This window comes from Nothoprocta perdicaria, unplaced genomic scaffold (assembly GCF_003342845.1).
Source record: "Nothoprocta perdicaria isolate Ctin4 unplaced genomic scaffold, notPer1 scaffold_260, whole genome shotgun sequence".
In the NCBI taxonomy this organism is placed as follows: Eukaryota; Metazoa; Chordata; class Aves; order Tinamiformes; family Tinamidae; genus Nothoprocta; species Nothoprocta perdicaria.
In genome coordinates, this window is record NW_020455489.1 from 825,933 (window position 1) to 837,333 (window position 11,401).

An 11,401-nucleotide genomic window follows, 5' to 3' on the forward strand; every position below is an offset into this window, starting at 1 on the left:
GGGTTATTCCTCCCCAAGTGCAGCAGAAAGAAGAGGGGCTCGCAGGTTCATTTCCCTAGTGTGCACTCCATGAGCACACCACCACCGCATGAGCAGCGCATSCCTGAGCGAGCCGTGCACTCTCACCAAAGGCAGGGGCAGAAATGAGAAGTTGGTTGCGCTGCCGTGGGTATCCTGGGATACCCTATTCAGTGAGTAGCTCATGGGACAGGAGGGCGTAAGCATATCTCTAGCCAGCCATGGGTGAAGGAAGGTCAACAGGGAGTTAGGCTGCAGGAAGGGGAATAAAAGAAGCTAATTTTGCCCTTTGTTTTTACAGTTTTTGCTTGGCAAAACAGATGCCGCCTTGAAAGTAAAAAAGATGCAGAAAATTCTACCTGAACTGTGCAGACACTCATTCTTTCACAAGTCCTGCGCTGGCATATTTTCCCTTTTGGGTGGCTACAATGAGAAGAATCTCAATATGGTGTGTATGGGTGCACATTTCCCTCTGCTGCCTTCAGGTGTGGGCTGGGAGGAAGCCATGGCCTCAGGGATGCAGCAGCGGGAATGCCTGGCACCACTATCTGAACTATCAGCTAGCTGCCTCTGTGCAACACGCCTTAGGTCRCTCTGCTTGGGTGGGAGGGTTGGACAAGATGATCTCTTAAGGTGCCTTCCAATCTTGATGCTTCTGTAATTCTTAGTGTTTTTACACTTGAGCTACCTGTCATCAGGAGACCAGGTGCATCTCCCAGCAGTATCACAGAGCATCTGATGTGCAGACCCACTATTGCCTGCCTGTGGCTCCTAAGCAGAATCTGGAGAACCATGAACACCCCAAAGGTCCTGCACACAGCTACTGCGCTAAGACATGGTTCCCATAGCTCAGCTCCATCTACAGTCTCCGGGGTCTTGTTACAGCACTGAGCCCAGGCCTAGCAGAAATCCATTCATTTGATGTCCTTTCCCAGCTGAGAGGAGGTGACCAGCTTCCAAAGTCTGTTTGATTGCAGGCAAGTAGCTCAAAGGTAGGGAGCCAAGCTCTGCTGACCTGCCCAGACTTGTCGTCCACCTCTGGAGAACGGGAGACTTTGATGAAGATTGATGATCAAGATTATAGAGTTTGCTCATGGACTGTTTCCTTCCTTCTCTAGACCTGTGTCAGAGCATTTGACTTTTAACAGAAGTTGTACTTCAGAAGTCAATCTAATCCTCTGAACGGTGTGACTTAGCAGTTACTGGTCTGGAGAATATATCTTCTGTGAAGAGTCCTCCTCCTGTTCTTCTTCCATCAAAAGCAATGATATTGAATATGTTTCCTTGCAGAGCCGATTGGATGTCTATACAGCCCACTTTCCTGATGGGACATCTGTTAAAAATATGATGCACTGGGCTCAGGTAGGTTCCCTGAAATGTGTAAATGCATGTGCTTCTCCCCTCGGCTGAGCTTTCCACTAACAGCCTTGTGTGTTCAGGATAGATGCGGAAAGTCAATAATCTGGCATKAGCAAAAAGAAAGGAAAGCTAAGAAATTAAGTCTACAGAATACTTATCATGTGCAAGGGAAACTTCCCTGCTCCATGCTGTTTGCTCCTTTCACATTGCACTGAGTTATGCCCACTGGGATGCATTGGTCAGAGCGWGATTAGCAAGACAAGGGAAGGGGAGGTTACACTGGACAGTGTGTCCAGGTTTAGCGTCTCCTCTGCAGGAGGAGCAAACTGCAGCAAGCCCAGTGCAGGGCCACAGCAGTTCTGGAACTGGAGGCCAGGGCACACAGGAAGAGGCTGAAGGAGCTGGGTCGCTTCAGCCAAGAGACAAGAAGGTGACATGAGATCCAAAGTCATGTTCCACTGCCCAAAGGGTTTGCACACATTGGCAGCACCAGATGTTGTTCAGGTTGCTCATGGTAGAAGCTGCAAAGTGAGAGATCCTATTTGTGCATAACAACCCTTCCCCACGCAAGTGGTGCTTCCCCAAGACCTGAGCCTGAAGCAGGGAGGGATCTCCATCTGCAGGAGTTGCCYAGACTCACCCAGACATGGTCTTGGGCAATCTGCTGGAAGTCAAATGTTTGCTCTGTAGAAAAGCCAGGAAAACTGTATTCAGCAAACGTGGGAAGGTGGTACTAGACCTCAAACAACTCAAGCACCCTCTCTGTAATACGGTCCCTCAAGGAGGCTTTGAAACTGCAGACCTGCCTACGAAGTGATGCTCACCAGCCCAGCTGTGTGCCTAACTTGAGATCTATCTTCTGCTTATAGGTGATTAAATCAGGAAACTTCAGAGCTTTTGACTACGGCAGTGGAAACCAAGCCATATACCACCAGGTAGGAGGCCACATATGAGCCCAGAGAAGCAATTCTGATTTCCAGAGGAGGGAGATGGGAACACTGCTCAGGCGGAGGGCCTAGGGGAAGACCCGTAGCCTCTGCATTCACCTCATGAACAGTGTCTCTCTGAAACTGTGTCCGGGCCTACCCAAAGTCCCCTCATGCATGTTGAAGGGACTAGTTGGCTCGCAAGGGTTGATGGCAAACGTGGTTTCTCAGAGATGACCATGCCTCTCCAGGAGACGCCTCCCTCCTACAAGATTGAGGAGATGCCTGTGCCAACTGCCGTGTGGTCAGGGGGCAAGGACTGGACAGCCGACTGGAGGGATGTCAGCTTTCTGCTGCCCCGCATCGCCAACGTTGTTTACTACAGGAACATCACTGACTGGAACCACTGGGACTTCATCTGGGGCATGGATGCTCCTAAGCACCTCTACAGCAAAATTATTGAGCTGATGGAGTTGTTCTGACAAAAGAAAAAACAACTCCTAGGCTTAGTGTGGAATGGGCCACTGCTGGGAGATGCTGGTGGTGACCTGAGCCCTTTTTCACCTCCCAGGGGGTCCCTGCCAGGGACAGCACAAGGAAGCTGTGAGAAGTTCCCCTTCCCCCTGTTTGTCTCCTTAGCGCCTTCATCATGCTGCTCTGAAACTCTTGACATAGCACTTTCTGCTTATCCTTCATCCATGAGGATCTGCTCCTTCTTCCCTGAGAACTTCTCATAGACAACCCTCAAGATATGACTCCCTTAAGGGGCCAGGGAGGCCCCACTGAGTCTGACATCAGTGGGGCAAGGATAAATCTCAGGGGACATGGCTCAACAGGCACCAGGAAGGCTCTCACTACTATTGGTTGGTCCTTGGCGACAGAGATGGGGACATGAGCATCCCTTTCAGCTCCTCACCGACAAGGGGAGCAAAACCTTAAAGCACTTTCCAAGTCCCTCAAGATGCCCCTAGACCCCCAGCCCTTCTTGGGTCCTCTGATGTGGTATGAGCAGCTGCCAGGGGAGCTCCTGGCAAGGCTGGTGGCAGCATCTTAGCTAGCTCTGCCCCAGACCCTAGAACCCGGCTGTGCTGTTTAATCCTGGGGCTTAAGGGGCAGGAGAGATCCCTCGGGATAACGTAATGAGTAAGTTTGGAAGCACTGGGGAATTCCGATGCTTAAGTGGGAGCAGACAACTCCAGATGCCCCGCAGCAGGGGTCATGGGGCTGTTGGTCACGGGCATGTCCAGATGACATGGATTGTGCCTCAGGGCTGCCAAGTCGCTTGTCTGCGGCGGGACTTGTTTTCCTGCTGTTTTGCACAGCCTCTGTTCATGCTCCCGTCCTACTGTTTACTGGAAAACGACAGTGGGAGGGAAAAAAAAAAAAAAGGAACTCTCACCAAAAAAAAAAAAAAAGTTCGAAGGGGATTTTTCTTGCATGGGATCAACTCTTCTGTGGTTTGAGGGGTGTGGGAAACTTTGGGCTTGGAGGGATTAGCCAGGGCACGTGTTTGGGGCCAACACAGGGAAGAGGCCTGCTGAGCAGACAGAAGATGCTGGCCCCAGACAGAAACCCAGCAGAGGAGCAAGCACGAGGTGGTGCTGGTCATGGGAGATGAGCAGGGACCACTCTGCTCCCACAGCCCCAGCAAAGCAGGGCCCTCCCTACCCTGCTCTATGGACCACAACTGCTCGGAAAAGTCTYTGACACGTCCTCACATGGAGCCTGCTTGACTCGCAGACTCTTTTGAGCCCCTTGTCCCTGGTGACTTGCGGGCCCGGGTTCTGGTGGCCAGAGAACCTCCTTCTGCTGCTTCAGGTGCACAGGGTGGTCACGGCTGCTCCTCCAGAGCTATGGGCCAGGCATCTGMACAGCAACAATCCTGTGAGCTTGCAGGAACAGGGAGAGGCCTCCTTCCTGCAAGCTCACAAGCTCCTGTGGCCACTTGGGCTACCTGGAGAGCGAGTGCCAGCCCCAAGGGACAGACCCCCCGTCAGCCTCAACATCCTGGGCTGGCCGGAGCCGCTGCAGGAGGAGAAGGCAGCTGTGGGGGGTGAGGGGCTCATCCTGGCTGGAATTTCCTCCTGGTGGGTTACGCTGCTCCTTTGGCAAAGGCAGAGCGCTGCCGTGCACCCGGAGCGGCAGGCGCGTGCTGGGAGAAACGTCGCCTCGGCCAGCGCAGCAGCGCTGGGCAGGGACGGGAGCACGCGGGGCCAACTCCTCCCGCATCCTGCCGGCAGCTGAACGCATTGCACAATGGCTTTTCCTTCCTTATTAATATTTTCCAGGCAAGTGGGAGGGATTAGGTCGCAGGAGGAGAGGAAAAGCAGTGGCAGAAGGACCTGCCGMCTGGATGCTGAGCTGTACTCTGTGGGTCACGCAGGCCTGGAGGTGCCCTGTGTGCTGGGGATCTAGCTGGGCTCAGCTTCAGCTCTGATTTCAGGGYCTTGGCTTCGCCATAGGGCGGTCCTAATGCAGATGTGCTGGGTCATGCGTGGAGGAGCTAGCTGGGAGCGTGGTTGGGTGCAAAAGCTGAGTGATCCTCAGGGTCTGCAGGGCTGGGGACACCTAAGGGGCCCTGTTCTGGAGCAGGCAGCTTGAGAAAGGATTTGCTGACTTCCAAGACCTGCAGTGGAGCTTCACACACCGTGCTCCTTCTCTACAGATTTGCCACACGGCCTGGGACAAGGAGGACTCTGTGAGGCCCTGATGCASCCCTACCCCAGGCCAGCCTGGGGTTTGCTCCTGCTTGCAAACGTGTGTGAAGCTGGTGGGAGTTGGAGGTTTGTCCCTGGGCCAGCTGGGAAGCTGAGGGATTGCACGTGGGCTTGGCGGGATCCCAGCACATTTCCTGCCCACCTGCATCCTCTGTTTACTCCAGGACTTGGGACCTGGCAGCGTGCCCTTGGCCTCAGTTGGCCTCAAGGCRGAGAGAGGAAGCCCAAGAGGAGCAAGCCCTCCCTGCCCTTGTTTGCTTGAAGTGCCGCCCCACGAGAGCTGGACTTTCATGCCYGAGTGTTCCCTTCACCCTCCCCACCTCCAGGCACTCACGGCTCCATCCTGACCCCRATCAAGCTACAGAGAGGCCGTCACAGATGTCTCTGCCCTAGCCCAGTACCTGCTCCGCACCACTGCTGGGGTACGCTGGGGTGAACTGGAGGCACCAGCGACATGTGCCAATGGAGCCCCAGCAGGCACAACCATCCCCAGCAGAAAYGAGCACTGGCAAAGGGCCGCTGGGGAGCCTCTGTCCTGCAGAGCTTTATTGATGTCCATCACAACTCATAAATCACAGGCAAGCACGGGCGCTGGGGCCGGCCTGGTCGGCCTCTCATCACAGAGCAGTGCAGGGCTACCCGCCTGCGGGACCGCTGCGAGCGACCGGGCACAGACGGGGGGCCCAGCCTGGGGACAGCAGCCAACGGCCCGGGGGCTGCTTGGAGGTCTGACTCGGGTCCCGGCTGCGTGGGGCGAGCTGCCGGGCTCCTCGTCTGCTGCTTGGGGTCCGACAGCCCGTAGAGCCACGCCAGCGGGTCAGCAGCGCTGGGGAGCCCCGGGGAGCTCTGCTGTCCGTTGAACTGGGCTGTGATGTCCTGCAGCGAGGTGGCAGCGGGCTGGCTTCGGTCAGCACTCCGGCTCGCGCTCCCTCTGGCCCGGATGCGGGCAGTCCGGCAGGGGCGCGGGGGCTCGCTGCCCACCGCRCACGGCTGCGCCAGCTGGCTGATGGACCTCACATAGGCGTCCAGCGTCTCCTCCGCCCTGCCAGGGCTGGGGGCCCCGAGCAGGAGCAGCCCCGACCGCATGCTGCGGAACAAGAGGTACACAAGGAGTGAGACGGCACTTTCGAGACGTCCCTCATCCTGGGTCGGGAGAGCCCCCTTCCCTCCCCTTCTGCCTCCCATCTCACAGCCCACGCGAGGCTCTGTCTGACCCCGTCAGAAGACCCACCTTACACCACCCATGCATGCAAAGCAAGSACGGCAGCAGGACCTGCTAGGCACCCAGTCACTGTCAGGCAGCATCATCAGATCCAGCAAAGYGCTTCTAATCCTATGAACCCACCCCAACTGCAGAGGGGGGACGATCCCTGAGCCTTGCTCCTTGCCACTGACCCAGCCTTCATTCGACTTGCAAGATCCACGATCTTTGACTGGGCGGAGGAAAATGCAAAGAGGAAAAAAARAAAGAAAGAAAGCCTGTGCCCTGTGCTGTTCCCAGAGATAAGACACTGGCCTTGGGCTCACCTTGCAGTCAGGAATGGCCTGGATTTTGTTTGCGCAGCTTTTGCTTCTTGCAAAGCAAGAAATCCTCAGAGAAACCCTCTGCTCCTGCTGCTTCTCAAGGCGCTGAGCTGGCCGGCTCCAAGCCTGTCCCCACAGAGGCTGCAGCCGCAGGCTTGGAGCACTCTGCCGTGCACCCGCTCACTGGGATCCTGCCTCCCCGGCGCCTGCATTTATACTTCCTGGCTGCTGTATCCCRCAGGCAGCCGCCTCCAAAAATAGCACGGCCGGGGGAGCACGCACAGCTCCGGAAAGGCCTGGGGAGCACGGAGAGTCCGCAGCGGAAAAACCCCGGCCGCGGCGCGGGAGGGCCCCGCGCAGCGCCCGTGACCGCCCGAGCGCACGTTGTGTCCTTTGGAACCGCTCGGCGCATTGTTGGGGCCTTGGGAAAGGCKGCGGGGCCGGGGGCCGCCGTGGGAGCGCGGCCGAGGCCCGTCCCCATCGCGCGCGTTTTCAATGGGGTTTTGTTTGGCCGCTGGGGAGGCTGTTGTTACAATTGCCTGGGAAAAAAAAAATATATATATATATATATATAAATGTATTTATAGGTCTCTGAGGGAGAGGGGACACCCAGGCCCTGCTCAGCACGGGGCCAAAGGGTTTTGGAAGGCAGCTCCAGGGCCGGCGACAGGGCAGCCCTTGGGGAGCCGGGGCAGGAAGGCGGCCGCTCCGCGGCTCCCCCTTCCCTGCTCCGGCAGGACGGCACTCGCCTCCGCCGGCCTCTTCTTATTTCTCCCGCTCCCCRGCACAGAATCACTGCCGCCTCCCTGCAGCGGGAAGCGGCCGAGCTAAATATACCCGCTCCGGCTTCCTGAAAGCCGGGCAGCCCGAAACGAGCGCGGAGCGGCCCGAGGCGGCCCCCAGGGCAGCGCCAGCGAGGGGGAAGGCACCGCTTCCCGGCGGGAGCTGCCCAAGGGCCGGGGCGCGGGCCGCGTCAGCAGCGCCGCGGGGCGGGCCGGGCCGCGGACCGGGCGCCATGGAGGCGAGCGGCGGCCCGCGGGTGCTGGTGGTGGGCGCGGGGCTGGCGGCGCTGGGGGCGGCGCAGCGGCTCCGCGCCGCCGGGCGCCTGCGCCTGCTGGAGGCCGGGGCCCGTGTCGGCGGCCGCGTCTGCACCCGCCCCTTCGGTACGGGCACCYGCCACTGCCGCCATCGCTGCCGGGAGCCGCGAAAGGGGCTTCCCGGGGACGGTGGACGGATGGGGAAGGAGGATCCGTGCCCTGGGGATCGGGGTCGTGCTGCTGCCAGGGCTTGGGGAKGGAGGGGATGGGGCCGAAGGGGACAGGGCCGAGGGTGGCACCGTGGTGAGGAGGGGACAGGGCCAACGAGGGTGGGAGCTGGTCCCCGTCGGCCGAGCCGTGTGGGTGCTCCCGCTGCTCCGGGAGYGGGCGCGGGGTGACCCTGCTCTGCCACAGGCTCGGGGCTGGCGGAGATGGGCGCRCACTGGATCCACGGGCCCTCGGAGGGCAACGCCGTCTTCCGCCTGGCCTCCCGCTACGGGCTGCTGGGCCCCGGCGCCGCCGACGAGGAGAAGCAGCGCGTGGAGGCCGGCGGGCACCCACTCCTGCCCTCCGTCACCTACGGCAGCTCGGGCAGGGTGCTGAGCCCCGAGGCGGTGAGCGGCGCCCGCGCCCTCTTCTCCGACCTCCTCGAGTCCACGCGCCTCTTCGTGGGCGCCGAGGCGCCGCCGGCGCCCAGCGTGGGCCAGTACGTGCGCGCCGAGATCGCCCGGCTCGCCGCCACCTGGCCGGGCGACGAGGAGAGCCGGCGGCTCCGCCTCGCCGTCCTCAGCGCCTGCCTCAAGCTGGAGTGCTGCATCAGCGGCACCCACAGCATGGACCTGGTGGCGCTGGCGCCCTTCGGGGAGTACACGGCGCTGCCCGGCCTCGACTGCACCTTCCCCGGGTGAGTGTGCGGGCACGGGCGCCGCCGGGCTCGGCGCCGCGGGCGAGCAGCGTGCCCTGCGGGGGAGCAGCCAAGGCGAGGGCGTCCCAGGGGGAAGGACCATCCCCGCATGGAGCCGAGCGCGGCGTCTCCCTCCTCCCGCAGCGGCTACAGCAGCCTCCCCGACCGCATGCTGGCGGGCCTGCCCGAGGGCACCGTGCTGCTCAACAAGGCGGTGAGGACCGTGCGGTGGCAGGGCGCCTTCCGCGAGGACGGGCGCGCGCAGAGGGAGTTCCCCGTGCGGGTGGAGTGCGAGGATGGCGACTCCTTCCTCGCGGACCACGTCATCGTCACTGTCCCGCTGGGTGAGACCGCCGGGCCCCGTTTCTCTCACCACCGCTCGGTCTCCATCCCCCTGGCCTCTTGGACCCTGGCCGTTCCCGTCCTGTGCTGGTGGCCAGCATCGCAGGAGCAGGTTTCTTACCAGCCCAACTGCCTACCCTAGCTCCCCTTCCACACCAAGGGACCAGGGGAAAAGAAAGAGTCTTGGACTTGAGCAAAACTCGGTTTGGAGCCGCCATGCCCTGCCGGGCTGCTCCATCAGCAGACTCTGCCCTCTCTGCTGTCAGAGGCAGGACTAGGGACGCAAGGACGAGGGCGGGCATGAAGAAGCCCTGGGAGTGGGGCTGGATAAGCACACGTGGGAGAGGAGCCCTGAGCTTCTCTCCTCGGCTCACGGGTGCCTCATCTCGCACTTCTCCATCGCAGCCCTGGCCCGAGCGCGGGCTCGGGAAGGGGCGCCGCGACGCCGCGCCAGGYGCCAGGGGCCGCAGTGGATGGAGCYGCRYGGTTTTCTKTCCCTAGGTTTCCTCAAGGAGCGCCACCAGGACTTCTTTCAGCCTCCCCTGCCCGAGCGGAAAGCAGAGGCCATTCGCTGCCTGGGCTTCGGCACCAACAACAAGATCTTCCTGGAGTTCGAGCAGCCGTTCTGGGACCCCGACTATCAGCTCCTCGAAGTGGTGTGGGAGGACGAGTCGCCTCTTGAGGAGCCTAGCACAGACCTGGAGGCCAACTGGTTCAAGAAGCTCATTGGCTTTGTGGTCATCCAGCCACCAGAACAGTATGTGGTCATTTGTTTCAGATGGTTCTTCTATCTATAGCAGTTCTCTACTTTCACCTGGGAGAAGGGCCTCCCTCGCAGCTTGCAGGGCCCAGTAYCTGCCATGCTTGAGGGAGAGGGTTGTCTGTGTGTGTGGCAGAGCAGTGCCTGGGGCTGCAGGTCTTCTGTATCCTGAAGAACCTGGCTGATAGCCCTCAAGCAGAGCCCTATCCCCTGCTTGGCCCTTGTCTGTATGCGGAGGGAGAGCCACCTCCTCAGTGGGAGCTCTCTCTTCCTCCCTAGGTACGGCCACGTCCTCTGTGGCTTCATTGCTGGCAAGGAGGCGGAGTACATGGAGACCCTCAGCGACGCAGAAGTTCTCAGCACCTTGACACGTGTCCTTCGCACGCTGACAGGTACCTCACACGCTGCCGTGTCAGGGCAGGGACGAAGCCTTGCCCCGGCGCTGGGGGAGGCCCGATGGCTCAAAATCCCCTGTGGTGTCACCTGTGTGTCCCTGCGCGGCAGGAAACCCGCAGCTGCCGGCGCCCAAGAACATGCTCAGAACGCGGTGGCACAGCGCTCCCTACACCCGTGGCTCCTACAGCTACGTGGCTGTGGGCAGCTCGGGGGAGGACATCGACGTGCTGGCTCAGCCTCTGCCCGAGGACGGGGCTGACCCCAGGGTAAGCGCTTTGAGCGAGCGCTTGGCTGTGGGAAGTAGCGGCTGTGGCGTGGAAGCCATCAGGGCCCTTTCAACGCCCATCCCATCCCCACTGCTCCAGCGGGCAGGACACACGTAGGGCCACACGCTCAAGGGAAGGAACAGGGCGCTCTAGGATACTGGGGTCAGGATGTGGGGGCAAGTGGAGCAAGGAGATCACCAGGACACTGGGGTCAGGATGTGAGAGCAGGGGGGCAAGGAGATCACATTCTCCTGGTTGCCCTCGGTTTGGAGGTCCCTGGAGGTTGCCAGCCAGCTCCGTGCTTCTCCTTAGCTCTTCCCACTGCGCTCCATGGGGGAAGGGTACCCCATCCCACATGAAATGTAGGGACCCTCGAGTGCGCTGGAGCTGAGCTTTGCCTGAGGTGGGCCATGCCCCGAGACGAGCACCGGATTGTAGAGCTGTGGGGCCCTAGGGGTGACTTCAGCAGGAGTGCTGTGGGCACCCATGGGGCCGGGGCAGATGGGGCGGCGGTGGCCGAGCCCGCGCGCAGCCCCAGCGCCGCCCTCCCGCAGCCGCTGCAGCTCCTCTTCGCCGGCGAGGCCACGCACCGCTCCTTCTACTCCACCACGCACGGCGCGCTGCTCTCGGGCTGGCGCGAGGCCGAGCGCCTCAACGCGCTCTACGGGGCCGCCGAGCCGTCCTGCCCCGCTCCCCGCCTCTGACGCGCGGCCCCAGGCACCACCAGGCACCGCAGACACGCTCAGGGGCAGCACGAATAAAGCCTCGTTTTAGAGACCCGCCTCGGCAGCGCTCCCTTCTCCGCCGGGTCCTGGGGAGACGGGAGCCCACCGGCCCACGCCGCCCACCTCCCGGCCACCCGTGCAGCCTCACGTGCACCCATCCACCCAACGCAGGAGGAGCCGGGACCARGGCACGCGGGAGGCGCCCCCGCTCCACGCGCCGCCACGCCGAACGGGAGCACGTGTTTATTTATTGAGGCGGCAGTCGCGGCAGGCGTCCGCTGAAGCGGCGCCGCTAGTACCAGTTGGTGCTGGCGATCATGTAGCGCACGTCGTCCAGCGGGGCGCCCGCCGGCGGGACGGCCTCCACCGAGGGATGGGCGCCGGGCTCCGTGCGGGGATGGGAGCCGGGTCCTGCCATGGGATGGGC

At 61.1% G+C, this 11,401-nt stretch overlaps 4 protein-coding genes across 5 annotated transcripts in view; 3 read left to right on the forward strand and 1 right to left on the reverse strand.

Moving 5' to 3' along the window:
• The window catches only part of LOC112948443 (lipase member M-like), an 8,308-nt gene extending 5,523 nt beyond the window's left edge, over window positions 1-2,785 (forward strand). The window contains exons 6-9 of the mRNA XM_026040683.1: window positions 320-466; window positions 1,309-1,380; window positions 2,247-2,312; window positions 2,555-2,785. Of these exons, the coding sequence (XP_025896468.1) occupies window positions 320-466; window positions 1,309-1,380; window positions 2,247-2,312; window positions 2,555-2,785 (516 nt within the window). The remainder of the gene's footprint in view (window positions 1-319; window positions 467-1,308; window positions 1,381-2,246; window positions 2,313-2,554) is intronic.
• Window positions 2,786-5,563: 2,778 nt separating this feature from the next.
• DEPP1 (DEPP1, autophagy regulator) lies at window positions 5,564-6,658 on the reverse strand. Its single transcript, XM_026040673.1, has 2 exons — window positions 6,548-6,658; window positions 5,564-6,107 (listed from the first exon to the last, which is right to left on the reverse strand). Exon 2 carries the CDS (start codon window positions 6,104-6,106, stop codon window positions 5,579-5,581), a length of 528 nt encoding a protein of 175 aa, XP_025896458.1. The 5' UTR covers window position 6,107; window positions 6,548-6,658; the 3' UTR covers window positions 5,564-5,578.
• A 901-nt stretch (window positions 6,659-7,559) lies between these two features.
• Window positions 7,560-11,003, forward strand: PAOX (polyamine oxidase). Of its 2 annotated transcripts, XM_026040666.1 has the most exons (7): window positions 7,560-7,707; window positions 7,996-8,485; window positions 8,630-8,829; window positions 9,329-9,584; window positions 9,867-9,979; window positions 10,092-10,249; window positions 10,804-11,003. In XM_026040666.1, exons 1-7 carry the CDS (start codon window positions 7,560-7,562, stop codon window positions 10,951-10,953), a joined length of 1,515 nt encoding a protein of 504 aa, XP_025896451.1. In that variant the 3' UTR covers window positions 10,954-11,003. The 2 variants fall into 2 exon arrangements, with proteins under 2 accessions (XP_025896451.1, XP_025896450.1); XM_026040665.1 differs by lacking the exon at window positions 7,560-7,707 and having other exon boundaries at window positions 7,924-8,485.
• A 387-nt stretch (window positions 11,004-11,390) lies between these two features.
• Window positions 11,391-11,401, forward strand: part of MTG1 (mitochondrial ribosome associated GTPase 1) — a 3,031-nt gene continuing 3,020 nt past the window's right edge. Inside the window, exon 1 of the mRNA XM_026040684.1 lies at window positions 11,391-11,399. Within this exon, the coding sequence (XP_025896469.1) occupies window positions 11,391-11,399 (9 nt within the window). The remainder of the gene's footprint in view (window positions 11,400-11,401) is intronic.